This window comes from Peromyscus californicus, unplaced genomic scaffold, assembly GCF_007827085.1.
Source record: "Peromyscus californicus insignis strain IS unplaced genomic scaffold, ASM782708v3 Scaffold_4__1_contigs__length_199733344, whole genome shotgun sequence".
In the NCBI taxonomy this organism is placed as follows: domain Eukaryota; kingdom Metazoa; phylum Chordata; class Mammalia; order Rodentia; family Cricetidae; genus Peromyscus; species Peromyscus californicus.
This window is the reverse complement of record NW_026294562.1, coordinates 25,532,275-25,559,191: the sequence shown is the minus strand read 5'-3', so window position 1 is coordinate 25,559,191 and position 26,917 is coordinate 25,532,275. Positions and strand designations below refer to the sequence as shown.

The window sequence follows — 26,917 nt, the reverse complement described above, 5'->3', positions numbered from 1 at the left end:
TCCTGAGTGCTGGGATTAAAGGTGTGTGCCACCACTGCCTGGAGTTGCAACTATATTTTATACATAAAATGTGTCTACCCACTTCTAATAGTGTTAATATTACCGCTTGGGCTGTGAAGAAAGTCATAAAATGTTTGCCATGCAAGCATAAGAACTTGTTCACATTCCCAGCATTGGGGGGCAAAGATAGAGCATCCCTGGAGCTTGCTGGCTACCTGACTAGCTGAGTGAGTGGGCTCCAAGTTCAGTGAGAGACCTTGCCCCAAGTAATCAGGTTGGGGATCTGTGAGAATCCTGACAAACTGCATTCAATATCCATGACCTACATAGTGAAAGGAGAAAGTCAACTCCCACAAGTTCTCTGACCTTTGGTGTACACCACAAGCATGCACAGATAATAGTACACATTTTTTCTAAATTGGAAAGTGACTGGGCCTGGTGATGCACACCTTTAATCCCAGCACTTGGGAGGCAGAGGGAGGTGGATCTCTGAGTTGGAGGCCAACCTGGTCTAGAGAGTTGCAGTACAGCCAGGACTACACGGAAAAGCCATGTCTTGGGGGATGCAGGGGAGGGCAGAGAGCAATCTATAATCATGTGTCTAGAGATACTTTGCCATAAGAGAACTGGCAGCTAGCTGACAAGATACAGGTTGTATCATGAAGCTTTCCTCTTCGGTCTCAGTAGTGCTAAGGTCTCTACCATTTGTCTCCTAAGTGCTCTCCTTAGGCTGAAGCCTGTCCCTATAAACTCCTGAGAAAGGATGCTTCCTGTTTTGCAGCTAGATGATTGGGTGCCTGTGATTTTTAGCCCTTGGGATCATACACCTGAATTAGAACACTGTATGTAACAACCATGAAGGCAGGGCCTTTGGTAGAGAAGTGCTTGCTTTCTTGCTTTATTTATTTATTTATTTATTATTTATTTATTTATTTATTGCTTTTATTGATTCTTTGTGGATTTCACATTGTGCATCCCGATCCCACTTAGCATCATGTCCCCTCATGTCTGCCCTCTGCCCTTGCAACCCCTCCCTCCCCAAACAAAACCAAATTTAAAAGGAAAAAGAAAACAAAACAAAAATTAAAAAATAAAAAGAATCTGATCATGGAAGCTGTAGTGTGGCCCATTGAGACACACAGTTTACTCTTTAGTCGATGCATCTTTACTTACAAGTGTTCATGACCCTGAGTCATTGGTCTGGGTTGAGGCCTCTGGTTTCTGCCACAACACCGATAATGGGCTTTCACTGGGGCTCCTCTTGGATATCCTGTTGTCCTGTGCAATGGAGATCCTGCAGTTTTGGAGGTAGAGAAGTTTTCAATGGATAGAGGAATCTTTCTGTAATTTGGTGGGTCTGCAAAACCAATGACTAACAATACCAAAAGCTTCTAACATTTTGGCCAATGGAGGATTTTTTTTCCACAAGATTAAATACTATAATTTCAAACTTACATAAAATTTAGTACTATCTATTTAAAAATATATGGCTATATAGTAATACGTGATGTTTCTACATTTGTTAGTGAAAGTAATGTTACTTCTTTCCTGAATTAGCTGGTTACAATAATTTGGAAGTTGCGGAGTATTTGTTGCAACATGGAGCTGATGTGAATGCCCAAGACAAAGGAGGACTCATTCCTTTACATAATGCAGCATCATATGGGGTAAGTTCTTCTGTGTTACCTTTAAAAATCTATGGTTTTTTTTTTTTTTTTCAAAGTGGCTGTCAGTATCACAGTTTACATGGAATTTGATGTGACTTGTTTCATAAAGAACAAAATAAGTTGTAGTTCTTAATCTGCTATAAGCATGTTGTATGTCATGGCAATATATTTGTCATTTGTTGTAGTATCCTTGGCACCTGTCTCTTGGTTTTGATGAAATACTAATTTATGTGTGTGTGTCCAGAAAGTCCATAGGTTTCATAGGAATCTTTAGAGATTCAGATACATTGTTACAGACTTCCAGCAACCCTGAAGATTCTGGTCATCGTTGGCCATTGTCAGTGATCTAGTTTGAATAACTGAGGAAGGCTGCTAGTTTGTAAATTTATATTCACCAGTTATAATACACAAATTAGTTAGAAATCGTTGAAGTTATATTTAGTTTATTTTCCTATGTCAGATTCTGAACTGTAATTCTTAAGCAGCTACCCATAAGTTACAATGCTGAGAGGTAGCTTTACTTTTCATTTCCAGGATAAGTTTGAAAATAAGAAGGTAGGTACAGAGCCAGGTTTTGTTTCATTTTGAGACATGGCCTCTCTACATATCCCTGGCTTTCCTGGAATTCACTGTGCAGACCAGGCCAGCCTCGAACTCACAGAGATCTTCCTGCCTCTGCCTCTGGGATCAAAAGCATGCACTTCCACGTCCAGCTCAGAACCAGTTTCTTAAGAAGTGAGGTGCCATAAAACATTTCCAACTGTAACAGGAATATTTTCTTTTCCAGCATGTAGACGTAGCAGCTTTACTGATAAAGTACAATGCGTGTGTCAATGCCACGGACAAATGGGCTTTCACACCGTTACATGAAGCAGCCCAAAAGGGACGGACACAGCTTTGTGCTTTATTGTTGGCCCATGGAGCTGATCCTACTCTTAAAAATCAAGAAGGACAAACACCTTTAGATTTAGTTTCAGTAAGTGATGGGCTCTTTGAAAACTCAGAAAGTTCACATGGCATGCATAAGATGTCTGCGTAGTGAATATGGTTTTAGCTCAAATTTAAATTTAGGAATCCTTTGGTGTTGTGAAGTAGATGTGTTATTAGTCAGTTATTTTATACTAAGTACTTTGGATATGGGGGAAAGAACAGTAGTTGAGAAACAGAACAGGCCCAGGTCCTCTGTAAATGCTGTTACAGTGCATGATACTATAGACTGAAGATCTTACCCAGTTAGGTCATTACTTCATCTTACCCAGTTAGGTCATTACTTCAAGGTGTAGTTGCAAAGCCTGCTCCTAGCAGAGATTCCTTGTCCTTCCTCACTGCTTCTTCTTCCTGTTACTGTTTACCCTAGAAGAGCTGTCTGTGTGGGAGCCGGCTGGATGGCTCAGCTGGAAAAGGCACTGCTCTGAGACCTAACAGCCTGAGTGAAATCCCAGGACCCTCCCACAAGTTGTCCTGTGGCCTCCACATGTGCACCTTGGCACACATGCACCCATACACATACTACACACAAAATAAACAAAATTAATGCTTACTGTTTTTTAAGGTTTATAAAATAAACTGGGTTTTTCCTTTTCTTTCCATGGCTGCTCATGTAGGAGCCTCCTTTTTAGCTCCCAAATCTGTGTCAGTCACTGGAATAGGAGTACTCCCTTGCCTTTGCCACAGAGGTCACTGACCAGAGCAGTAAAGTAGAAGGAAGGAAGGTTTTGGTCATCCTTCCCCGCCCCGGATCTTCAGGATCTATTATGCAGTCCTGGCTGGCCTAGAGTTTTTTGATGTTTTGGGTTTTTTTTTTTTTAAAGATTTATTTTTATGCATATGTATGTGTCTGTGTGTGTTTATGTGTACCACTTGTATGCTGGTGCTAGCAGAGGCCAAAGAATGTCAGAACTTCTGGAAGGAGAGTCACAGGAGGTTGTAGACCACGTGATGTGAGTGCCTGGAAATCGAATCTGAGTCCTCTGGAAGAAAAGCAATTGTTTTTGCTTTGTTTTGTTTTTTGCTTTTTATTTTTTTGAGTAAGTGTTCTTAAGCTCCTGAGCCATCTCCAGCCCTTTGCACCAATCTCTTGCCTGCCTCCTGAGTGTGCTGGGATTACAGGCCTGTGCCACACCCTGTAAGAAACATTTTGAAATGGGAAAGATAGTGTCTTCTATGGAGAAAGATTATTCCAACCGATTGACCCAGAAACTGATTTAGTTTGACTGACTTCAGATTTAAAGAGATGTTTCCCAGCAGGCTAATTAACCTAAACCGTATTTGCACAAAGACTTCTTGGAAATGTCTCTTTGGTTCCAAGCTGATTAAGAAGTAAGCATTTAGAGTTCATTCCTCCCAGACATTGATTCACCAGATATAATTAGTGGCTCTAGAGAATGCATAAGGCCTGGGGAGATGGATAACTGACTGAGAAAAGCACCTGTTGCACATATGGAAGCACCTGAGTTTGAATCCCCACACCAACCTACATAAGATCTGGATATATAGTAGGAGTCTATGTGAGAGAGGAGTTGGCTAGAAACCCCAGGACCAGCTAGCGTGGCACCACAGTGGTGATGAGACAGACCATCTCAAACATTGTCAAAAGTGAGAACCAATACCCCAGACTCCTCTAACTTCCACGTGCACAGATTTATACACTCATACACATGCATACAAATTATACACATACCCACAAAATAAAATTTTAAAGATGGTTTTTCATAGAGTGAGAGCATGCATAAGCTTTGGAGTCAAATGGCTCTACCACTTAAAGTTGCAGTCTTGCTAGTTGCCTAGCCTGTAAAGTTTAAAAGCATCATCTATAAGGTACAAAATATAGCTGGTTAGTGGAATTAAGCATAGTAATAATATCTAAAGCCTTTAGATAGTTTCAGGTACCAAAATGTACCGACTAAATGGTCTTTTTTATAGATAAATACTATGTACAAACTGTGAGGTCAAGAGATGCACAAATTGAAGAGAGAAAGAAAGGTAAGGGTGTGGACATATAAATGACCAACCAAGAAAGCATCCCTGTTGATGATTACTTAGCATCTTTTTATATATTATTTTGTAATTGTTGCTGTTTATATATTGTATACCCTAATAAACTTATCTGGGGGTCAGAGAGCAGAACAGCCACTAGATTAGACACAGAGGCCAGACAGTGGTGGCACACACGCCTTTAATCCTATCACTCGGAGGCAGGATCTCTGTGAGTTCAAGGCCACACTGGGAACAGAACCAGGTATGGTGGCATACAACTTTAATCCCAGCACTAGGAAGGAAGTGATGTCTGGGCAGAGAAAGGTATACATGCCTTTAATCCCAGGAAATGATGGCAGGAAACAGAAAGGTATATAAGGTGTGAGGACCAGGAACTAGAGGCTTTTTAGCAGCAGTTCAGCTGAGATCCATTCAGGTGAGGACTCAGAGGCTTTCAGTCTGAAGAAACAAGATCAGCTGAGTTGACGAGGTGAGATTGGCTGTGGCTTGTTCTGTCTCTCTGATCTCTCAGATAAGTTTATTAAGGTACACAGTATATCAGCCACAGTTTGTTGGGGAGAAGAGGCTCAGATGTGCTTTAGTATACCTGTAGAAAGAAGTCAAAGGGGGGCTGGAGAGATGGCTCAGCGATTAAGAGCACTTGTTGTTCTTCCAGAGGTCCTGAGTTCAATTCCCAGCAACCACATGGTGGCTCACAGCCATCTGTAATGAGATCTGGTGCCCTCTTCTGGCCTGCAGGCATCCATGTAGACAGAACACTGTATACATAATAAATAAATAAATCTTAAAAAAAAAAAAAAGTCAGAGGATAATTTGTGGGAGTCCGTTCTCTTGTTACACCATGTGGGTACCAGGGATCAAACTCGGGTCATGAGGCTTACTGGCAGCTACCTTCCCACTGGGCCATCTCTCCAGCCCAGTACTTAGTTTATTGTTGGAGTGTGGTAAATAGTTGTATGTCATTAGTGAAGTGGATATAGCCCCAAATAGGGTTGAAAGTTCTTTATCGATCAGTAGTTCTGTAGTTAATTTCAGTGCCTTTCAGTCATGTGTTAAAATTAGCATTTTGTTCATTGTAGTTTGCAACATTTAGCAGTTTTTGTTTGTTTGTTTAATTAAATGTGACCTGGAAAGGGTGTTCTGAATTATGTTTTGTATTTAGTGACAATTTAGCTAGCTGGGTATCAGCCTGTATATTTCACTCTTAAAATTTTCTAGTATTTCTCAGTGTCGTATGATAACAGACCCAGTATGAATTTGCTAGGTTTGTCCTGTTTTTATTGTATCTTATTAGGCATAGAAGAATTGTAAAGCTTGTTTCTGACAGATTTCATCTCCTGAACTGTGTCCTAGGCCGATGACGTCAGCGCTCTCTTGACTGCAGCCATGCCCCCCTCTGCTCTACCTTCGTGCTATAAACCTCAAGTGCTCAACGGTGTGAGAAGCCCCACAGCCACCACAGATGCTCTGTCTTCAGGTCCATCCAGCCCCTCGAGCCTTTCTGCAGCCAGCAGTCTTGACAACTTACCTGGGAGTTTCTCTGAACTGTCCTCAGTAGTTAGTTCAAGTACAGCAGAAGGTGCTGCCAGTTTGGAAAGAAAAGAAGGTGAGGAATCCTGTAAAAATAACTATAGCTCCTCCATGTTTGTCATTTAGAGTGGTAGGAAATTGTCCTTTAAATCTTAATACAACTCTGTCAAATAAATTAGTATAGGCTGAGAGTATTCACATTTTATTTTCTTATATTCAGAATGTAAATAGAATTCCTGTAGAAACTCCATTCAAGTCAAAAGATAGTGAGCATGGTACTGCTGACCTTTTGTTTGTTTGTTTGTTTATTGTTTACTGGTGTGTGTGTGTGTGTGTGTGTGTGTGTGTGTGTGTGTGTGTGTGTGTGCGCGCGCAAGCATGTGTGCAAATTCATGCCATGGTATGTGTGTGGAGATCAGAGGACAACTTGGAAAAGTAGGTTCTTTCCTTCCCCCTTTAAGCGGGTTCCGGGGATTGAACTCAGGTTGCCAGATTTGCACAGTAGGTGCCTCTACCCACTAAGCCATCGCCCCAGCCCTGACCCATTCTTTTGATGTCAGTTTTCACCAGTCAAATCCATCTTACTCTACACAACATCATAAAACTTTTTTTCATAAATTTTGTTGTAAAGGAACCTGAAAGAAGGCTGATTTTTTTTTTTTTAAAGATAAGACTAAAAGTAAAATTTAAAATGAAAGTAAAGTGGGAAATGTTTAAACTTGAGAAGGCTCACTGCTTAACTATTTAAGCTGAGCATGATGGCACACACCCAGACACTCTGAGTTTGAGGCCAGCCTGGTCTTCATAGGGCGTTGCCTCAAAAAAAAAGTTTATAAACTTCTTGTTAGTTTTTGGTATAGCATAAGTGGCTGTTAGTATTTGCTTCTTTGATACATTCTTTACATATATAGTAGCACAACAGAGCTTTTGTGTTTTGTACAGTGTTGTGATGTGAAATTTTGTTCTGGACTTTCTCCTCCCAGATCCAGGAGTAGATTTCAGTATAACTCAGTTCATAAGGAATCTTGGGCTGGAGCACTTAATGGATATATTTGAACGAGAACAGGTGAGTAAATGAATTGTATTGATTGGTTTAGTGTTTCATAGAAACTCAAGAAAATCTGGAAAATGCTTGAAATTGCTTAAACCTTATAAGCTATTGGGAAATGTTTTTATAGGGTGTCTGTTGTATTTAGTGCTGGGCACTGAACCCTGGGCCTCCTACATGATGAGTGTGCCGTGTACTATGGAATTTGAATGTGCCAGTCATACATTTCAGCTTTTCTGAGTAGCTCCAGTTTAAAGTATTCCACCAGGATATATGTACCTGTCCTTTTTAAGATTTACTTAACGTATGTGAGTGTTTTGCGTGCTTGTATGTATGTACACCACATGCATGCCCGGGTGCCCGTGGCGGTCAGAAGAGGATGTCAGATCTCTTGGAACTGGAGTTATGGATGATGATTGAAAGCCACCGTGTGTGTACTGGGAACCAAACCCCAGTCCTCTGAAAGATTGACAAGCTGTCTCTCTAGCCTCTGCATATACTTATTTTGTTGTTATTGCTGTTGTTATTGTTCAGAAATTATAATTACTGTAGACTTGAACCTGCAGTGACCTGCAGTCTAGTTATGGAGATGGAGCAGAGACATGAAAAGTTACAGTCTGGCAAAGATTTTAATAAGTTTAAAGAAGGAAAAGATTACTGTTAACTGGATTTATTAGGGGTGGCTTTGTAGAAGTTATATAAATGAAACAGGATTAATGACTTCAGTTTCATGAAGCAGGAATGATATATTTTAGGTAAAAGTTTGAACAGTGATGCAGAGGTACCACTCAGCATAATCCACATCCTGGAGGAACCGTGCAAGGCACTGTGTGAAGGCTTAGATACAGAGCAGTGGTGAGAGGGTAGAGTGGAAAGATGAAATGTAAAAGGACACTTAGGAGTCCAACTTTCTGAGTTTAACAGATGGTTTGTTGGGTTTTTGTTTGGTTTGGTTTGGTGGTTTTTTTTTTTTTTTTTTTTTTTTTTTTATTGAAGTTATTAAAAATAATAAGAAATGGAGCAGTCCAGGTGGCTGGGGTTTGATTCCTAACAACTAACTCTAGTGGGGGGGGGGGGTGCCCTCTTGTGGCTGCCAAGGGAAATGCATGCACAAACATACAGCCCAAAAAAACATTCATATACGTAAAACATATCTTAATAAAAAATGTGAAATAAATGTATTATGAGAATATAAATACATGAGTGTCTACCAAATGAGCAAGCATTCTGAATAATTTCATTCTCTTTTATAAGATCACCTTGGATGTGCTAGTTGAGATGGGGCACAAGGAGCTGAAAGAGATTGGAATCAATGCTTATGGACATCGACACAAGCTAATTAAAGGGGTTGAAAGACTGATCTCTGGACAACAAGGTATTTCATTTTGATAACTGGTTGACAGTTTAGCTGTTTATATAAACGTAGCCTCAGTATAACACTTTAGAAGTCTGTGACAGACTCTTTTTAGTAGGGAGGACACTAACAGGGTTTAGGATTATGATAACTCCTAGAAAATGGGAAGGTATAATTAGTGAAGTTACTCTAGCTCTAAAGTGTTATAATTTTAAAAGATCGGGATCATGGGTGTCTCTTTCTTACGTTAAGATGCTAGATAATGATCAGGTATTAGACAGTTGGTAAGATACATAATGTTTTGTGGGCTGGAGAGATGGCTCAGCAGTTAAGAGCACTAACTGCTCTTCTAGAGGACCTGGGTTCAATTCCCAGCACCTATATGGCAGCTCACAACTGTCTGTAACTCCAGTTCCAGAGGATCTGACACCCTCACACAGTTATACATGCAGGCAAAACTCCAGTGCACATAAAATAAAAATCTTTAAAAAAGAATTTTCATAATGTTTTAGCTGAAGGAAAATGCAAATTGCATTCACTTAACAGATGTTAGCATTTGTGTGTACCAGAGCTAGGTAAAAATGTGAATTAATTATTCTGAGAGTCAGAACCACATTTTTTACTTTACCATTCAACTGAAATGGTGATTTACCCTGATGCTCACACACCACTGACAGGAACATAAAGTAGTACAGCCACTATGGTGGTAATGATTCAGTATTACCACCCCTGGGGGTGTGTGTGTGTGTGTGTGTGTAGTTTTGTTTTTGTTTTTGTTTTTAAGATTTATTTTATTTATAATATAAACTGTTCTTTCTGCAAGTTTGCCTGTATGCCAGAAGAGGGCACCAGATCTCATTATAGATGGTTGTGAGCCACCATGTGGTTGCTGGGAATTGAACTCAGGACCTCTGGAAGAGCAGCCAGTGCTCTTAACCTCTGAGCCATCTCTCCAGCCCTCCTCCCCCTGTTTATATTTAAAAGACTCTAAACCAGCATACCACAGACATAGTTGCATATCCATGTTTATAACTACACAATTCATAAGAGCTAGGACATGGAACCAGCTTAGATGTCAGTTAACAGATGAATGTATAAACAGTGTGATATACACAGTTCTATTCAGCTGCAGTGGACGAAATTACGACATTTTCAGTAAACTAACTCTCCCTAAAGAAGCCAGACTTGGATAAATACCCTTTATTCTGTCTCATGTGGAACCACATTTAAATTTGTACATGTATGACATGGAAGTAGAAAGGGATTGATGTGGAGGGAGTGGAACAAGAGAGGATAGGATCATATGTGTTATAAAAACAGAAAGGGAGGTGGTACACACCTTTAATCCCAGCACTTGGGGGAGAGTCTGGTGGATCTCTGAGTTCGAGGCCAGCATGGTCTACAGAGTGAGTTCCAGGACAGCCAGGGCTACATAGAAAAATGCTGTCTTGAAAAACAAACAAAAAAGGGTAAAATAGAGAAAGCAGGCGGGGGGGGCGGGGGGGGACACAAAGGGAGACTGTTTGGGAACAGTAAAAACCGGTTAGGGGAGGGACGGAAGGCAGTAGGGTAAGGGGCTAGAATGGAACCTGTCATTTGGCTTGCCAATCAAAAGAATAAACTTTTAAAACATTGTAAAATAAAAGCTATACAACTAGGATTAAATAAAAATTTTTATTTACAAAAATGAATAGGCTTTTCAGAGGGGGAAAATATGTGCTGGCCAGGATGGGATTCGATATTTGTATTTTCTGTGTATGTGTGAGCACCACCTGCATTCAGTACCGCAGGAGGCCAGAAGAGGGTGTCAGACACCCTGGAACAACAGTATATACAGTTGTTAACCGCTGCCTTGTGGGTTCTGCAAACCAAGTCCTGGGAGAGAGTGGCCAGTGCTCTTGACCACCAGACCATCTCTCCAGCACCTGCATCCACTTGAGAAGAAAAACAAAGACCACTAAGTTGAGGTGATTGACACCTAGAAATCCTTTAAACTAGGGCTCGGTATTTAAAATATTATAAAGTCGCCGGGCGGTGGTGGCGCACGCCTTTAATCCCAGCACTCGGGAGGCAGAGCCAGGCGGATCTCTGTGAGTTCGAGGCCAGCCTGGACTACCAAGTGAGTTCCAGGAAAGGTGCAAAGCTACACAGAGAAACCCTGTCTCAAAAAACCAAAAAAAAATATTATAAAGTCATTCTGGGCTGTGCCTAGTATAATGACAAAATTTTGAAATGTAAAATGAAAGGAAAACCCACAACTCCCTCTTGCCCTTAGTCCCAGCACTTAGAGGAGAGAGAGGCAGGAGGATCTCTGCATTTGAGGCCAGCCTAATCTACATAACAGGTTTCAGGACTAAATAGAAAGACCCTGTCTCAAACAAAAACAAACAAAAAAAGAAGAAAACCTGCCAGCAGGACTCCTAAGCTAACAGTGTCTTTCCTGTGTGGTGGCAGCTGTGACAGGACACTGGGGTGTCCTGTGTGACAGCAGTTATAACAGGACACCCAGTTTCAGGAACGAGTGGAGTGAAAACAGTCCAGGTAGATCCATCCTGGTGTTCGCACTACCTTCAAAGGAAGTAGGTTTACTGTCTCCAGGTACAGAAGAGAAGGACCCAGTGCTCCTTAGAACCTGTCATCACTCTGACATGTCCACTGTAGTTGGGTGGAGCGTTCTTTGTTCATGACGGAGAAGCGTGTCTTAGACACGGTGGCTGCTCCGGTCTAGTTTCAGAGTCACTGCTCTTGGTCAAGCTGCCATCTGTTGGTATTCACCTGAAGCCAGGGTTGTCTGTTCACCTCTGATTGGCAAAACTAAATTCAGGTCCTTTGACAGTCTGCTCTTGGTGACTGCCGGCCTTTTCTTACCTTTCAGTACTGGGTTACAGATCACTAAATCAAGGCTTTTTCCTAGTCTTTTTGGAGGAAGGGTGCTTTTTGGGTTTGGGGAGGTTTGATTATTGACTTTCATGGGGATTTTGGTTTTGTTTTGTGTCGTTTTGTTTTGTTTTCTGAGGCAGAATTTCACTAGGCTGGGCCCAAACTCAGGTAATCCTCTTAACCTTACCTCCCTGCATGCTGGGACTACAAGGGTGTGCAACTGTGCCTAGCCATCATAGTATTCTGTAGAATAGTCTCCACGGGGGCCCCATACTTCCTACAAAAGTCATTAAGTCTCTGCAGTCTTCCTTGGTGTTTGTTTCTTAGACCATATCTCAAGCTCTTAATCTCCACAGGCTCCTCTGTGCACTAGCCCTAGCAGTGACAGATTCACCTCTGCTAGAGAAAACATCAGAGTTTTGGCAATTTTGTAGATTTTAAAAGATAAAACTGTATTGCAGATATGACAAATAAATTAGAAGTTTTTGTTTGAAACTCCATTGAAGAATTTGTTTTTACAGTTAATACATAAAACGTGTTTCTTGACTGCTAACATTTTAAAAGCCTAACAAGGGGCTAGAAAGCTGACTCAGCACTGGCTGCCCCTCCAGAGGACCTGTGTGCAGTTCCCAGTACTGCGTAGAGGCTCACAACTGTCTGTATATGTAACTCCATCCAGTTCAAGAGACCAAACACTCTCTTCCTTTGCAGACACCAAGCATGACATGATGCACAGACATACATGAAGGAAAAACACTCAGACACATACACATTTTCTAAATAAAAATAGAAAGCATGACAAATTAATTATAGAAGTAAAGAATCTATTATTCATTTTTATTAGTAGTCAGGTAGCAAATTTTATGAACTTATAGGATGGTTTTTAATTGCCTGAGGCTGTTCGAGTCTCCATAATTCTTACTCATAGTTACAGAACGTGAAAGGATAACTTTATTAGAATAAAAGACTGAATAGTTACTAAAGGAAGTAATTTGAAGAAGAAAGCATGTTTATGACCTCATTAGCAATAAAAGAAAAGGGAAAGGGGGTTTTCATCAATAGCCCCTAAAACCACTATGATCTGTCAGGTTAAACAGTAGTTACTTGAGAGGCTGGAGAGAGGACTCGGCAGGAAAGAGTGGTGTACTGATTTTGCAGAAGACTCACATGCAGCTCTCTCTAATTCCAGCTCCAGGGGTCCTCTTCTGGCCTCTGAAGGCATTCATATGGTGCACATACATACATGCAGACAAACATACAAAATAAAATGTCTTAAAAAATTAGTGTGCAGAGAGAAAGCTACAGAAATGGCTTAGTGGTTAAGAGTACTTGCTGCCCGATTATGAGAACCAGAGTTGAGATCTCAGAACCCACATAGCAATAACAAGCTGAGCAGTTGCCTCTAACTCAGCTCTGAGAGATGTGATACTGGCTTCTGTCCTTCGTGTACATAGGCACATGCACCCCACACACTCACGCACTAGTAGTCGGAATATAATGTGCTAGCTATCATGGTTTTGATCCTGTTAAGAGAAAGAGGACATTGGTAGGAAAAACTAGTGCAGTCCAAATGAAGCCTGTGTTAGGTAGTAAGTTCTGACAATTGTAGTATGTTTACATAAAGAACTATATAAGCCTGGGGAAAGTTGGGTGAACTGTGTACCTGTCTGCATTTCTATAAATCTAAATTATTGTGAAGTTAGGATTTGGGGAATTGATAGTGTCAGATCAATCGTGATTGGTTTGGGTTGGTGCTGTTTTATTGGCAATGTTTTACTTCTGAGTTTCATTTCGTAGGTCTTAATCCATATTTAACTCTAAACAACTCTGGTAGTGGAACAATTCTCATTGATCTGTCTCCTGATGATAAAGAATTTCAGTCTGTGGAGGAAGAGGTATGTTCATCACGCTTAAGAAGATGGGTAGTATGGATCTAAGCGCTCACATTGTTGACTCGGTCGCTGGTTCCTTGACGTTTCCAGATCTGTTCGGATGTGCCTTCCACCTCTTTTCACCACCTGGAAAATTTGGAAGTGTTTATAATGCATTTCTCCCCCCTCCTTTTTTTAAAATTTATTTTTATTTTTATGTTGCATTGGTGTTTTGCCTGCATGTACGTCTGTGTGAGGGTGTTGGGTCCCCTAGAATTGAAGATAATTTTGAGCTGCCATGTAGGTACTGAGAATTGAACCTGGGTCCTCTGGAAAGAACAGTCAGTGCTCCTAACCACTGAGCAATTTCTCCAGGCCCCCCCCCCCTTTTTTTTTTTTTTTTTTTAATTTATTTATTTTACTTTGAAGCCAGAGTCTTCTGTTACCCAAATTGATCTTAATGCATACAGTGTTCTGCCTGCATGTATCCCTGCAGGCCAGAAGAGGGCACCAGATCTCATTACAGATGGTTGTGAGCCACCATGTGGTTGCTGGGACTTGAACTCAGGACCTCTGGAAGAATAGTCAGTGCTTTTAACCTCTGAGCCATCTCTCCAGCCCCCCCCCCCCTTTTTTAAGATTTATTTATTTATTATGTATACAGTGTTCTGTCTGCATGTATGCATGCAGGCCAGAAGAGGGCACCAGATCTCATTACAGATGGTTGTGAGCCACCATGTGGTTACTGGGAATTGAACTCAGGGCCTCTGGAAAAACAGCTATTGCTCTTAACCATTGAGCTATCTCTCCAGCCCTGAATTTCTTAATTAACCTTAATTTTAGGTACTTGGATTACTACTTCAGTTAATGTGGAACCAGAATTCTGTTGGAAAGAAGGTCTCTGTCATTTGAAAATAATGCTAGTGTTCACTCCCTTTATGAAGACAATTACAAAGTGAAGAATCTCAGACAGTACTTGACATGCAGATAGTATTTATCTGAGAAATTTTTATTATGGCTTTCTTTTCAAAGAATTCTTGAGTCCACTGAAATCTTGGAAGAGTTACCCCTCTTCCTTTGTGGGGTTTTTGTTTGTTTGTTTTTGAGACAAGGTCTCAATATGTAGCTCTGGCTGTGCTGGAATTCAGTCTCTAGATCAGGCTGGCCTTCCGAGCTCAGAGATCCACCTACCTCTGACTCTCCAGTGCTGGGATTAAAGGTGTGTGCCATTACACCCAACTGAAGAGTCCTCTACACTCATGATGTCCACGTGCCTCATCTGTTTGAATTAAGCACAGATACAAAATTGAGTGAATTTTAGTTCTAAAGCTCATACTCCCAAGAAAATATATATATTGTGCTTTATTAGGCTGATATCAACACAAATAAACCATTGTTTTTCTTTTATGTTTAACATTTTGCATTCTCTTTTATCCTAGTTTACATTATGTGACTTTTCACCAATGAATATGTTTTCAGGGTGCTTAATAGTCCTCTCTAGAAGATAGTACTCATGGTAATCCCAGCTCTCAAAAGGCAGAGGCAACTGGATCTCTGAGTCAAGGCCAGTCTGGTCTATAGAGCAAGGTCCAGGACAGTCAAAGCTACACAGAGAAACCCAGTCTCAAAAGAAGAAAAAAAGATAGTACTCATGAGTTTATAGAACTTATGTCCTTTCAAGAAAAATACTAAAACCTGTCTTGAATTCTCAAAAATTGGAATCAGATGAATCAAACCCATGTTCCCCAAGTCAGAAATGACAAAAACTAATATATATATTTTAAATGATTTTTCCGTCAGATGCAGAGTACTGTCCGAGAGCACAGAGATGGAGGTCATGCTGGAGGCATCTTCAACAGATACAACATTCTCAAGGTAACAATGAGTGAAAATAAAGTTTCCAGAAGAACGTGATGATCTGTCCAGCACAGGGCTCTTTGACATGCCTTCAGCGACTATTGAAGGGGAACACTGTCCTCCAAAACTAAAAATTCTCCAAAGCTCTGTCACATTTTGTCTTTTCAGACAGGGTCGCACTTCCTACCCAGGCTAGTCTGGAATCCCAATCTCCTGCCCTCGCCTCCCTCGTGCTGGTGCTAAGATGAGAGGTGTGGGCCACCGTGCACAGCTTTTTTATTTTTTTTTACGATTCATTTATTTTTAGGTTAGACATGGTGGTGTACGCTTTTTAATGCCAGCACTTGGGAGTCAGGTGGATCTCTGAGTTTAAGGCCAGCCTGATCTACAGAGCAAGTTCCATGACAGCCAGGAGTACACAGAGAAACTCTGTTCTTGAAAACAAAGTGAATAAATAAAAATAAACTGATTGAACAGTGTTAGTATGCCCTGAAGTAGGTGCATCCTTTAGGTTAGTCAACACTAACGCTTACTTAGTTTGCTTGATTGTATCTGCTACAATCAGATCATTCAGGCAAGGGGAGTACAAAGGTTTGTGAAGCATGAAATAGGAGAGAAGCTGATTGATGCTAGTTCCTCCTCTTTAAAGGTATTTCAGTACAATATTTACGTGTGTGTGTGTGTGTGTGTGTGTGTGTGTGTGTGTGTGTATGTGTGCTAAAATAGCTTTATTTTTGTTCCATTTTATACATAAATAAGGGTCCTTGATTACATCTGTTACCAGTATTTTGATTTTTTTTGTTTTTGAGCCAGTACTAAAACTGCAGCTCTGCTGTGTACTCTTAGGAACCACAGGGCTGTAGCACTTAGTGCTCATAAACATAGTCCAATAGGAACTGGAGGGGAAGGAGTGACAGGAAAGAGGGTGGGTGGCTGTGTCAAATCATGCTTATGGAATTTTGAGTCTGATAAAGTCAGAAGAGCAGGGTACTGTGCTCTTCTTCTCTACAAAATTTAGCATGTCTGAGGTATTTCAGTAATGACTTAGTGAGGATTTTTATTTAAGTAATACTTCCTGTTTTAAGTAATTTTAAAATTGAAGTATTTCGTGCAGCTTTCAAGTATTCTTGGCCCCTTCCTGGTGACGTGTAGTCTTTTTCTCCTTGAAAAAAAAAAATTGTTACATGCGTGTAAGCTTACACAGACACACTCTGCATGTGTACAACCACAAACATATGGAGGTCTTAGGACAACTTTAGGAATTCTCTTTCATTTATGTGGTGGTTTTTGGTAAAATAAAAAGAATTATTTAATTTCCCTGGTTTTTAAAGATTCAAAAGGTTTGTAACAAGAAATTGTGGGAAAGATACACACACCGGAGAAAAGAAGTTTCTGAAGAAAACCACAACCATGCAAATGAAAGGATGTTGTTTCACGGTAAGTTCTCACCCTGTCCTCCCTGTGAGACCGCACACCATCATTGTCCTCCTTGTTGTTGGTGTCTCTTTTTTTTTTTTTTTTTTTTTTTTTTTTTTTTTTTGGAGTCAGGGTTTCTCTGTGTAGCCTTGGCTGTTCTAGAATTCACTCTGTAGACCAGGCTGGGATTAAAGTCAATGGGTCACCACCGCCCAGCAACTTATGTCTTCTTAATAAAGATAGTGTTTCTCTGACTTTTACATTTTTGTCCATATTTTCAGTTTTTTTTGTGATGATGTACCTTATAATGAACATGTTTATAAATTAAGATTACCCCATTCAGGGCCAGCAAGATGGCTCATTAGGTAAAAGCCTTGTCACATAAGCCTTATGACTGGATTTCAGTCCCCAAAATCTGATGGAGAGAAGTAAGTTCTGAAGTGGGTGTAGCGGCACACTTGTGCAGGCAGATACCTGCACACAGTGAATGAATGAAGGAATGAATGAATGTATTTTTAGTGAATTCCTGTGATAGGAAAAAGCAGAAATAAGAATGCTGGCCTGTCAGTGGTGGCGCACACCTTTAATCCTAGCACTTGGGAGTCAGAAGCATGTGGATCTCAGAGAGTTCAAGGCCAGCCTGGTCTACAAATCCAGCACAGCCAGGACTGTTAACACAGAGAAGCCCTTTCTCAAAAAGAAAAAAGAATGCTGACTACTCACTCCTTTTTTTTCTTTACGGGGGTTTGTTGTTTAGGTCACTCCATCTAGTTGATTGGATAAAGACATGAAAATCATTTTGCAGAATGAATGCATCCTATCTGTTTTTGTTTTGTTTTGTTTTGAGATAAGTTCTCACTACCAGCCCAGGCTAGCCTAAAACTCAGAGAAATCCACCTGCCTTTGCCCCTACCTCTGAAGTACTGGGATTAAAGGATGTGCCAGCATACCTGGCGCTCTTGTCCTGTGTTTAATGTCAGAACCATATTTAACTTCCTTCTGTGCTAAAATATCCATTGTCTTTGGGCCTGTAAAGGTTACTGCCAATGCTTGTGGAACTGAAAGCACCATTATTTGTCACGTTTAAAATACAGTGTTTATTTCCTGAGTTGGCAGGTGTTTGTCTTTTCAAGTTTATAGCGGAGCTAAATACAGATTTTCACATTGTTTATCAAAGCCTTTGGGCATCTTACCCATAGGCGAAGATTGATAAAAGTGTTAAGTTTGACAATCCCCTATTAGAATAGTTATAACTGAACAGATTCTTATACAGTATTTAGATGTTATGCTCATTCTAAAGTCATAAAAAAGTCATCACAATAATCTCATGGCACAGGCACAATCCTTACTTATTAACTCGGTGTTATAATGAAGGAGGAACAGTGGAATCTTCTAAGCAGGTGATGAAAGAGAAGTGGAAGAACAGAAGAGGCACAAGGAACAGACTAAGAGCTGACAGGCTGCTTGGGGACTTCTGACTAGCTAGTAAAAATGCACAGAGAACAGTCATGGTTGCAGACCTGATTGCAATTAGCCTTGCTGTTTGAAATGAACTGTGACACTCGTTTGACTCTGGAATCTGATGTTTTACATTGATATTCAAATAATCTTTGTTTGTTTGTTTGTTTTGTTTTCTGATGAGTCTGTCCTTTGGCATCTGAACCACCACCTATCGGAATTATTAGAATTATTATCAATGTTAGGAATTCTTAACTCTAAAACTAGCAAGCCAGGGTCTGGAGAGGTGACTTAGCAGTAAAGAGCACATACTGCTGTTGCAGAAGAATGGAGTTAGGTTCCCAGCACCCACTCACTGAGTGGCTCACACCACCTGTAACTCCAGCTTCAGAGAAGACACCACCTCTGACCTCTGCACACACCTGCACTTATGTGCACATACACATACAGACATACACATAATTAAAAATAAAGTGTTTTTTAAAAATTTAAAAATGGCACCAGGTTGGTGGGGGTGGCAGCGCATCTTTAATCCCAGTACGCAGGAGGCAGAGGTTGGTGGACCTCTGTGAGTTCAAGACGAGCTTGGTCTATAGAGTGAGTCCCAGGACAACCAGAGCTGTTACACAGAGAAACTTTGTCTTAGACAACAAAACTTAAAAAGTGGCAAGCCAGCTGACACTGTATTCCAGTAGTGGCTCATGTTCAAGAATTAACATTCGGGGGCCAGGTGTGGTGACAAGCACCTTTAACCTAGCACTTAGAATCAAAAGCAGGTGAATCTCTGAGTTCAAGGCTAGTCTGGTCTGCATAGTGAGTTCCAAGACAGCCAGGACTGTGTACAGACACACTGTCTCAAAAACAAAGAGTTTGACATTCAGGGCTGGGTGTGTGGCTCAGTGCTTGACAGGCATGCACAAAGCCCTGGGTTTAATCCTCGTTCCTCAGGAAAGTCAACTTCCCAGAAGCTTTTGTTTCGTTTCTAAGTTGTTGTTGCCCATTTGTTTATATTTTAGGGTCTCCTTTTGTGAACGCAATTATCCATAAGGGCTTTGATGAAAGGCATGCATACATAGGTGGCATGTTTGGAGCTGGAATTTATTTTGCTGAAAACTCTTCCAAAAGCAATCAGTATGTGTATGGAATTGGAGGTGGCACTGGATGTCCAATTCACAAAGACAGATCTTGTTACATTTGCCACAGGTGAGAGATTGTTTCTTATTACTTGTTTTGTTTATAATTAGATGAGAACTGATTACATATTTGAAAAACTTGGAGGGTAAGGCATATCTGACAACGTGAGGGATCCAGATTAAACTTTGTCTCCTCATAAGTTAAAATAATAGCTAATATTTACTGAAGGATCTGAATGGGCCAGCATGATTCTAAGCACTTAACCTGTTTAATTCAATTTCTCATTTGAATACTTGGTACTTCATGAAGAACACTGAGGAGAACCAGCAAGGTAGTGCACACCTACTGCCCAGCTATGTTGACAGATGAGATGGGAAGTGTAGGAGTTCAAGGTTACCTAGGCAAACAGCTAAACCTATCTCAAGCAGGAAAAAATAGCCAGACATGGTGGGACATGCCTTTAATACCAAAACTGGAGACAGAGGCAAGTGAATCTGTGTGAGTAAAAGAAGAAGGGGGAAACAAACAAACAAACAAATCCACAACTGCTGAATAGAAGGTAACATTGAGCACCAAAGAGAAATTATTTAAGCCTTTGAATATTACAGGCCTGTAGATCCCAGAAATCCTGTTACTGGGGTCTGGGAATATAACAAGGTATTGCTACCTCTTGCCTGATAGGCATGAGGTTTTGGGTTTAGTGCCTATCACCATACGCACACATAAACACACAATGCAGCTAGTTGTCTAGTTACCATCGTTTTACGGTAATCCCTGTAGTAATTTCTTTTTCATTATTATATCCTAATCCTCACTTTCTAACATTACATCCGTAAGAGAGGTAATTAAAATGCTTTAATTCTCTTAGAAAGTAATTATCACATGACTACTCTGTACTTCCCTTTTAGTTAATTGCCTGTTCTCAGTTCTTTTAATCATTCAGGTAGCTTGGCCCTAATTTATTAAATCTTTGTAGGCCAGTTTAGAGGTCAGGTAACATTAGTTACTAAGACTCATTCCAGTTAGGGCCCGCATTTTTCAGTTGAGAGGTCAGGTAACATTAGTTACTAAGACTTACTCCAGTTAGGGCCCGCATTTTTCAGTTGAGAGGTCAGGTAACATTAGTTACTAAGACTCATTCTAGTTAGGGCCCGGATTTTTCAGGCCTCAGCAGTACTTTTCAAGCCTTGGGATATGTCAGAATTGCCTGGAGGGTTTGTTCAAATGCAGACTGCTGAGTCTAAAGAAAAAGGCACAGTAGGAAAGAGAACACCTGCTCTTGCAGAAGACCAAGGTTTTAGTTCCTTTTGCCCACGTGGTAGCTCACAACATCTGTAACTCCCAATTCCTGGAGATCTGACACCCTCTTCTGGCCACCTTGAGCAGGCTCACACACATACATGAGATAAATACCCATATATAATATAAAAGTCCCGAGAAACACCAAACAAGCATGCAGACTTCTAGGCCCCGCCTCTTGCATTGCTGGTATTTCGTAGGGCTGGGATGAGACTATAGTGCTGGGTTTTCCACCAAGTTCCTAGGTGATCCCGAAGTATGCTAGAACAGAACTTCGGTCTTGGCACCACATTTAGTCCCTGCCCTGGGAGACAGAGACAGGCAGATCTCTGTGAGTTCAAGGCTAGCCTGTTCTACAGAGTGCGTAGGACAGACAAGGCTACTGTCTTGAAAAAAACCAAAAAATAAGAATTAATGCCTCCTCTCCCCCCGTACCCACACACAGGAAGTCTCACTTTCCTGGTTTCTGTCTGTCTGTTTCTTGTCTGCCTCCCTCTCTTCCTCCTTACCCCACTCTCCTGCTCTTCCTCTCTGTCTCTGTCTCGTACCCTCTCCCTCCCTCCTTCTCTCATTCCTTCCCTCCCTCTCTCCTTCCCTCCTTCTCTCCCTCTCTCATGCACACACTTGCGTGCGTGCTTGTGTGGTGAGACAAGTCTCACGCTATCCCAGGCTGTCTTGGAACTCACTGTGTAGCACAGGCTGGCCTCAAACCTCCTGCCTCGGCCTCCTGAATGCTAGTATTCACTAGGCCCAGCTTGTATTTTCTTACTGCCCCCTAAGTTTAGACTTGTGTCTTAATTAGGAAGTTCCTTCTGGGTATGAATTACCACCATTTCTGTTTTGGGTCACAAATCTGTAGTGTTTGGGGGGGGCTACAGAATTTGAAATTCTGTACAGTGAATGCTTAAGTTTGACTTGTCTTTTATGGTTGTGATTATTAGTAATAAGCAATGTTCTCTGACTTCCCCTAAGCTGTTGTTGGAACACAATACTTATTGATTGTCTGGAAGTAGTTGTTAACATAAAACTTCACTGTTCTGGGTTTGTGTGTTCAGTTTGTTTTCAGGGTGAAATTTCCTTTTCATGTTTTAGGCAGCTGCTCTTTTGCCGGGTGACCTTAGGAAAGTCTTTCCTGCAGTTCAGTGCGATGAAAATGGCACACTCTCCCCCTGGCCATCACTCAGTCACTGGCCGACCCAGTGTCAACGGCCTGGCCTTAGCTGAGTACGTGATTTACAGAGGAGAACAGGTACCTACCTCCCTTTTATTGGTTTGTCTTCAACAGGATGTGGCTCTTACATGGACAGGGCATGTTGCCATAACTGGATTTGGGTGGTGGGGAATAATTTCAGGCTTGGAAATTTACAAATAAAATGTTTGGCATAGGTTTTCAAAATCAGAAAAGAACCATTGATAAATCTATCTAACCTATTTAGAATTTGTCGCTCATTACTGGATCTTTTTCCCTATTTTTTCCCCTGTAAAATGCAGCAATGGTGTTTAATTCCTTCCTGCCAACAATGACAAAGACCTAATGAAAAGCTGCTCTAGAGCAGCAGCATTCTAAGTCAGGGTTAACAGACAAACATGTAGTTAATACTCACCCTAGACCTGCCTGCCGATGAGAAGAAAGAATTAGGGTCGCGGTGGGAATAGTTAGAGAAATATCCCCAGTAGTTCTGCTCTGCAGAACTCCTCAAGGTTTGGAATGCTTATACAAGGACACCTTAACATGCAATAAAATAAAACACACCAACACTTGAACGAATCTTTCTTTTCCAGGCTTATCCTGAATATTTAATAACTTACCAGATTGTAAGGCCTGAAGGTATGGTTGACGGCTGACCAGTGCCACCACACCTACCGTCCTGAAGCAGCTGGTGGCCTCCTCAGTTTCACTTCTTGGCTGGAAAAAAAACTCATCCTGACTACAGGCCTGTGGCAAAAAATGATAAAAATGTGAAAGAAGCTTAACATTCTGACTTGATAAAGCTTTAATAATGTACAGTGTTTCTAAGTATTTCCTGTTTTTCAGCACTTTAACAGATGCCATTCCAGGTTCAACTGGGTTTATCTGTACTAAATTATAAACAGTTAACTTGAATCTTTTATACGTTGTGTATCGATTCTAACAAAAATGGTAATGCCCTCAACAGAACTCATTTTACTAATCAGTACTGTGTTCTTTAAAACACAGCATTTACACTGAATACAGTTTCATTTGTAAAATGTAAATAAGAGCTTTTGTACTAGCCCGATATTTATTTACATTGCTTTGTACTATAAAGTGTTCTAGAGCTGCCACGGTTTACAGAGTATTTTCCTATGTGTTGCTCATCTGTGTTTCATCTGTCATCGCCTGAGTGATTGCTACGTTTGATTCCAGAGGCTGCTCGGTTGCTGGTGTAGACCTAGTGGGGAAACCCTGATAGCAAGTTTAATTTGCTGATGGAAGCATCTCTCTCTCTCACAGGAAATATTTTCTCTTTAAGAATTTTATGAATTCTCTGGAAATTTAATTTGTGATGCCTTTGTATCTGCAAGGCACACATTCCAGAGAGCTCTGGTGTGAAGTGGTGGGGATGGTGGCTAAGGAAGCTTCTTCGATGGCCTCAAACTCTGGTTCTTGCTTCAGAGAGCTCTCTGATGTTCTGGGCATGAGAGCAAGCTCCCCCAAGTTTTCAAGAGGCTCATTCCCTGGCTTCTGAATGCTTAGTGTTCTGATCATGGAATGTGAGTAGAAGTGAAGTTCCAGACTTGGGAGAGGCAAGCCTGGACAACTTCTCAGTTCTGATTACCTTCAGTCTAAAAAGGAGTAGCAAGTGGGAGTGGGGACTTTTTGTTTTAAGTTTTTCTTGATCTTGTGGTTATATTTATAGCTAAGTCTATTTCTCATGAGTAAACACAACCCAGAACCATAAATGTGGCTGTATCCGTCTGTGGGTAGCCTCTAGAATGAGCAAGCCCAGTGCGTCCTGCTCCTGTCAAGGCGTTCTGCCCAGTTGGAAGTACGCTGTCACAGGCTTCTGTTCCGTGTGGCAGCTGTGGAAGAAACTGCTTTCCATGAAAGGCCGGCCACTCCAGACTGTTCTCTGATGTAAACCTGTGCTCATCGTCCTACACAGAGGCCTACCTTCCTGCAGTACACTCAGAAACCAAGGAGAGACTTTACCCACCTAAGTCTTTGTAAATGAGGACATCTTCCTCGCTCTCCGTAATACCTTATCTTGGTTTTGCATTTATTTGTCTCTTAATTAACTGGTCCTTTAGAGAAACTTGTACATATAGTTGCTCGAAAGTCAAATTTATTGTCCTATGAGTTAAGAGAAATGTATTTCTGGAGTTGTTCCTATGATGTAAATTGTGGTCAAGATTTAAGAGGTCAAATCCTGACCTGGAAGTGCTTTTATACAGCCCTCTATTAATTATAAATGTGATCCTAAAATCATTTCTTGGAACATAAAAGGAATATGCCAAATTTTGTAAAATTTTCAGGTTCTGTAAGCTTCTGAGTTTTATAGTTAAATGGTAATGAAATGAATTAACGGGGTTTATAATTACACACTTCTCAGCGTTTGGCCTCTATTGCCCTATGCGTGGATCTGGAATTGTTTCTCCTGTAAAATCGTGGTCTAGTTCTGAGCTGTGACGCCTCCTCTAAGCCATGGCTTACTTGTGTTGTTTTCCACTGAGGTTAATGCGCTAGCATGGCAGTGTTTATTGGGAGCTGGGAGTCTGGGGTGTGGCTAGTGCTTTGCATGGAATACCTTACTTTATAATGATTGAATTGCTTTTTCTTTTGCCTTGTGATTTTTTTTTTGAAGTGAAATTTAATTTTTGTGTGTGTAGTGCTCTTCTGCCCATCTGAGTGTCTTACTTGTATCACATTCCATGCCCTCACTTAATTCTTAATAAACTGTTGACTTGTTTTCTGGGTAGCATGGTAATTACTGGAGTAGTATAAATGTGTTGAGTGGTCCTTGAGAAATTCATTGAGATTACAGTAATCATAATTACAGGAAAACAGTGTAGTTTTGAGTCTGATAGTGTCAGCATAAATGTAAAATGTTGAATGTTGTGGCCATACTTACTCAGAGGCTTTATGATAAAAGTAAGATGTGTTTGGACATTTATACCATCTAATATGATGTTGGTCGTCCTAAAAATTCATTCATGAAAATCAGTCTGCTTAACTTAATTATAAAGAGAATATATTTTTGTTTTCTATGTCATAAAAACATTCTTGATACGTTTCCAAGCTAGTCATATTTTTTTCTCTAAAAGAAAAAAAAGTAGTGTATTTTATATTTCCATATGCTAATGATCTGTATGTAATCAGTCCTCAGCGTTCCATAAGAAGAGAGTGATGGTACAGGTATCCCGAAGTCTCACTTGGAAGTCTATTTAAGCTGCTTTATCTTCCTGCTTCATTTAAGATGATATTGAAGTGTTTGCTTGCTGTTTTCTGAGTGCATGCCCACGTATGATGTGATCCAATTGTTTGCAGGTTGAGGCAAGAAAACATGCAAATAAATTTCCCAAAGCTCTTAACAATTAGTTCTCTTGACTGTGCCTTTACCTCCTGTCCTGTCCAGTTAGAAGACTACAGTGACAGCGTGCAGTGACCCCTGGTCACCAGAACTTGTAGACCTAGAGTACTGCCTTTCACTGTCTCCTAAGTCCTCATAGACACCCTGTGTTTCTTGGCTTACTGGGTTGTGGCCTGGAGTAGTTATTACTATTACATGTCTTCTCCACTTGGGCACTCACAGTTGTGATTCCCATAACACAGATGGCAGGGAGCCCCCAGAGTGGTGTGCCAGCATACCATAGAGCAGTCTGCACAAGTGTGCTCTGCTAATGTGCTTAGTCCTGTCACTCGGTGGTAGAGCACTTGCCAAGCAATAAGCAAGCCCACCCAACACTATCAAAAAAAAATTAATACAAATTTTAATTTTCTTTTATAAAATTATTGATCTGCAAGAGACTAGAAATAGTTGTGATCTGAGTCACATATGGTGGCACATACCTCTAATACCAGCACCCAGGAGGCAGGGACAAGCAGAATGGTGGGCTGGCACACCACCGTTCTGGGGGCTCCCTGCTGTCTGTGTTATGGGAATCGCAACTATGAGTGCCTAAGTGGAGAAGACATGTAATAGTAATAAATACTTCAGGCCACAACCCAGAACCCAGTTCTAGGCCATCCTGGTCTGCAAAGCGAGTTCCAGGACAGCCATCCATGGCTGTTACACAGAGAAACCTTGTCTGGAGGTGGGGGGTGGCTGAGGGTAATTTGAGAAGTTTAAGAACCAGTGTCTACAACCAGGTGGTGATGGTGCACACCTTTAACCCCAGCACTAGGGAAGCAGAGGCAGGTGGATCTGAGTTCAAGTCCAGCCTGGTCTACAGAGTGCGTGCCATGGTTACATAGATATCCTGAATGAGTGAATGAATGAAAAGAAAACCAGTGTCTGGATGAGCAAATAACGGCTGATCCTAGGATCCACATGGTGGAAGGGAAAACTGAGTTGCCATCCTTCATGTATATGTGCACATATTCACACATTCCCATTACATGTTCACACAAAATATAATTATTTTATTTGTTTAGGTTTTTTTAAACAAGCCTTCTTAGCCCAGGGTGCTCTCAAACTCAGTTTAGTTCTGTCCCAGCCTCCTTGGTACTAGGATTACAGGCCTATGCCAAGCAGGTGGTATACAGGCATATATGCAGGCAATATACCCATACACATAAAAATAATAAAACAATGAGAAACTGAAAGGCAACACAGAAAAAGTAGCAGTCTACACTCGAACCCTTCATTGGCCCAGAACAGAAAGGGGAAAACAGCCACAAACTCAAGAGTGTGGCACTCCAGTCATTGGCGTCCTAACCTTTTGGGGTTTTTTTTGGTTTTTTTTTCGAGACAGGGTTTCTCTGTGTAGCTTTGCGCCTTTCCTGGAACTCACTTGGTATCGAACTCACAGAGATCCGCCTGGCTCTGCCTCCCGAGTGCTGGGATTAAAGGCGTGTGCCACCACCGCCTGGCTGGCGTCCTAACCTTAAGAGGAACCCAAGGTTCTTGTTATTGACAGGGTTTAAGCCCAGTGCGGAGGGATTAGTCTGAATGGCTAGCTTTGCACCAGAAGTCCATTGATACTGCTCGCCATGTCTTATAACCAGGAGTTATATGGATAAGGCAGAGCTCCTCCTGGGAACTGATCTGCTTTGGGAATCAGGAAAGTACGGAGACAATCCTGTCTCATCCAAGCTCTGATCACACAATAGCGTGTTACTCCATTCCACGTTACTGCACACCACCGGCTTTGTAAGTGGACGCTGAGGATTTGAACTCGGGTTCTCGTGTTTGTGCAGCAAGCACCCCCTGAGCCATCTCCCCAG

General features: G+C 41.2%; 1 protein-coding gene across 3 annotated transcripts in view; it reads left to right on the top strand.

Annotated features, from left to right (window-relative positions):
- The window catches only part of Tnks2 (tankyrase 2), a 68,390-nt gene extending 43,950 nt beyond the window's left edge, over positions 1 to 24,440 (top strand). For 2 of the 3 annotated variants that reach the window (XM_052761635.1, XM_052761634.1), the window contains 11 exons: positions 1,558 to 1,667; positions 2,455 to 2,643; positions 6,018 to 6,270; positions 7,178 to 7,260; positions 8,497 to 8,617; positions 13,274 to 13,371; positions 15,148 to 15,222; positions 16,536 to 16,641; positions 19,095 to 19,281; positions 21,604 to 21,760; positions 22,294 to 24,440. In XM_052761635.1, coding sequence (XP_052617595.1) covers positions 1,558 to 1,667; positions 2,455 to 2,643; positions 6,018 to 6,270; positions 7,178 to 7,260; positions 8,497 to 8,617; positions 13,274 to 13,371; positions 15,148 to 15,222; positions 16,536 to 16,641; positions 19,095 to 19,281; positions 21,604 to 21,760; positions 22,294 to 22,356 — 1,442 coding nt within the window. In that variant the 3' untranslated portion in view covers positions 22,357 to 24,440. The remainder of the gene's footprint in view (positions 1 to 1,557; positions 1,668 to 2,454; positions 2,644 to 6,017; positions 6,271 to 7,177; positions 7,261 to 8,496; positions 8,618 to 13,273; positions 13,372 to 15,147; positions 15,223 to 16,535; positions 16,642 to 19,094; positions 19,282 to 21,603; positions 21,761 to 22,293) is intronic. The other variant, XM_052761636.1, reaches the window with a different exon arrangement.
- Positions 24,441 to 26,917: the final 2,477 nt, after the last annotated feature.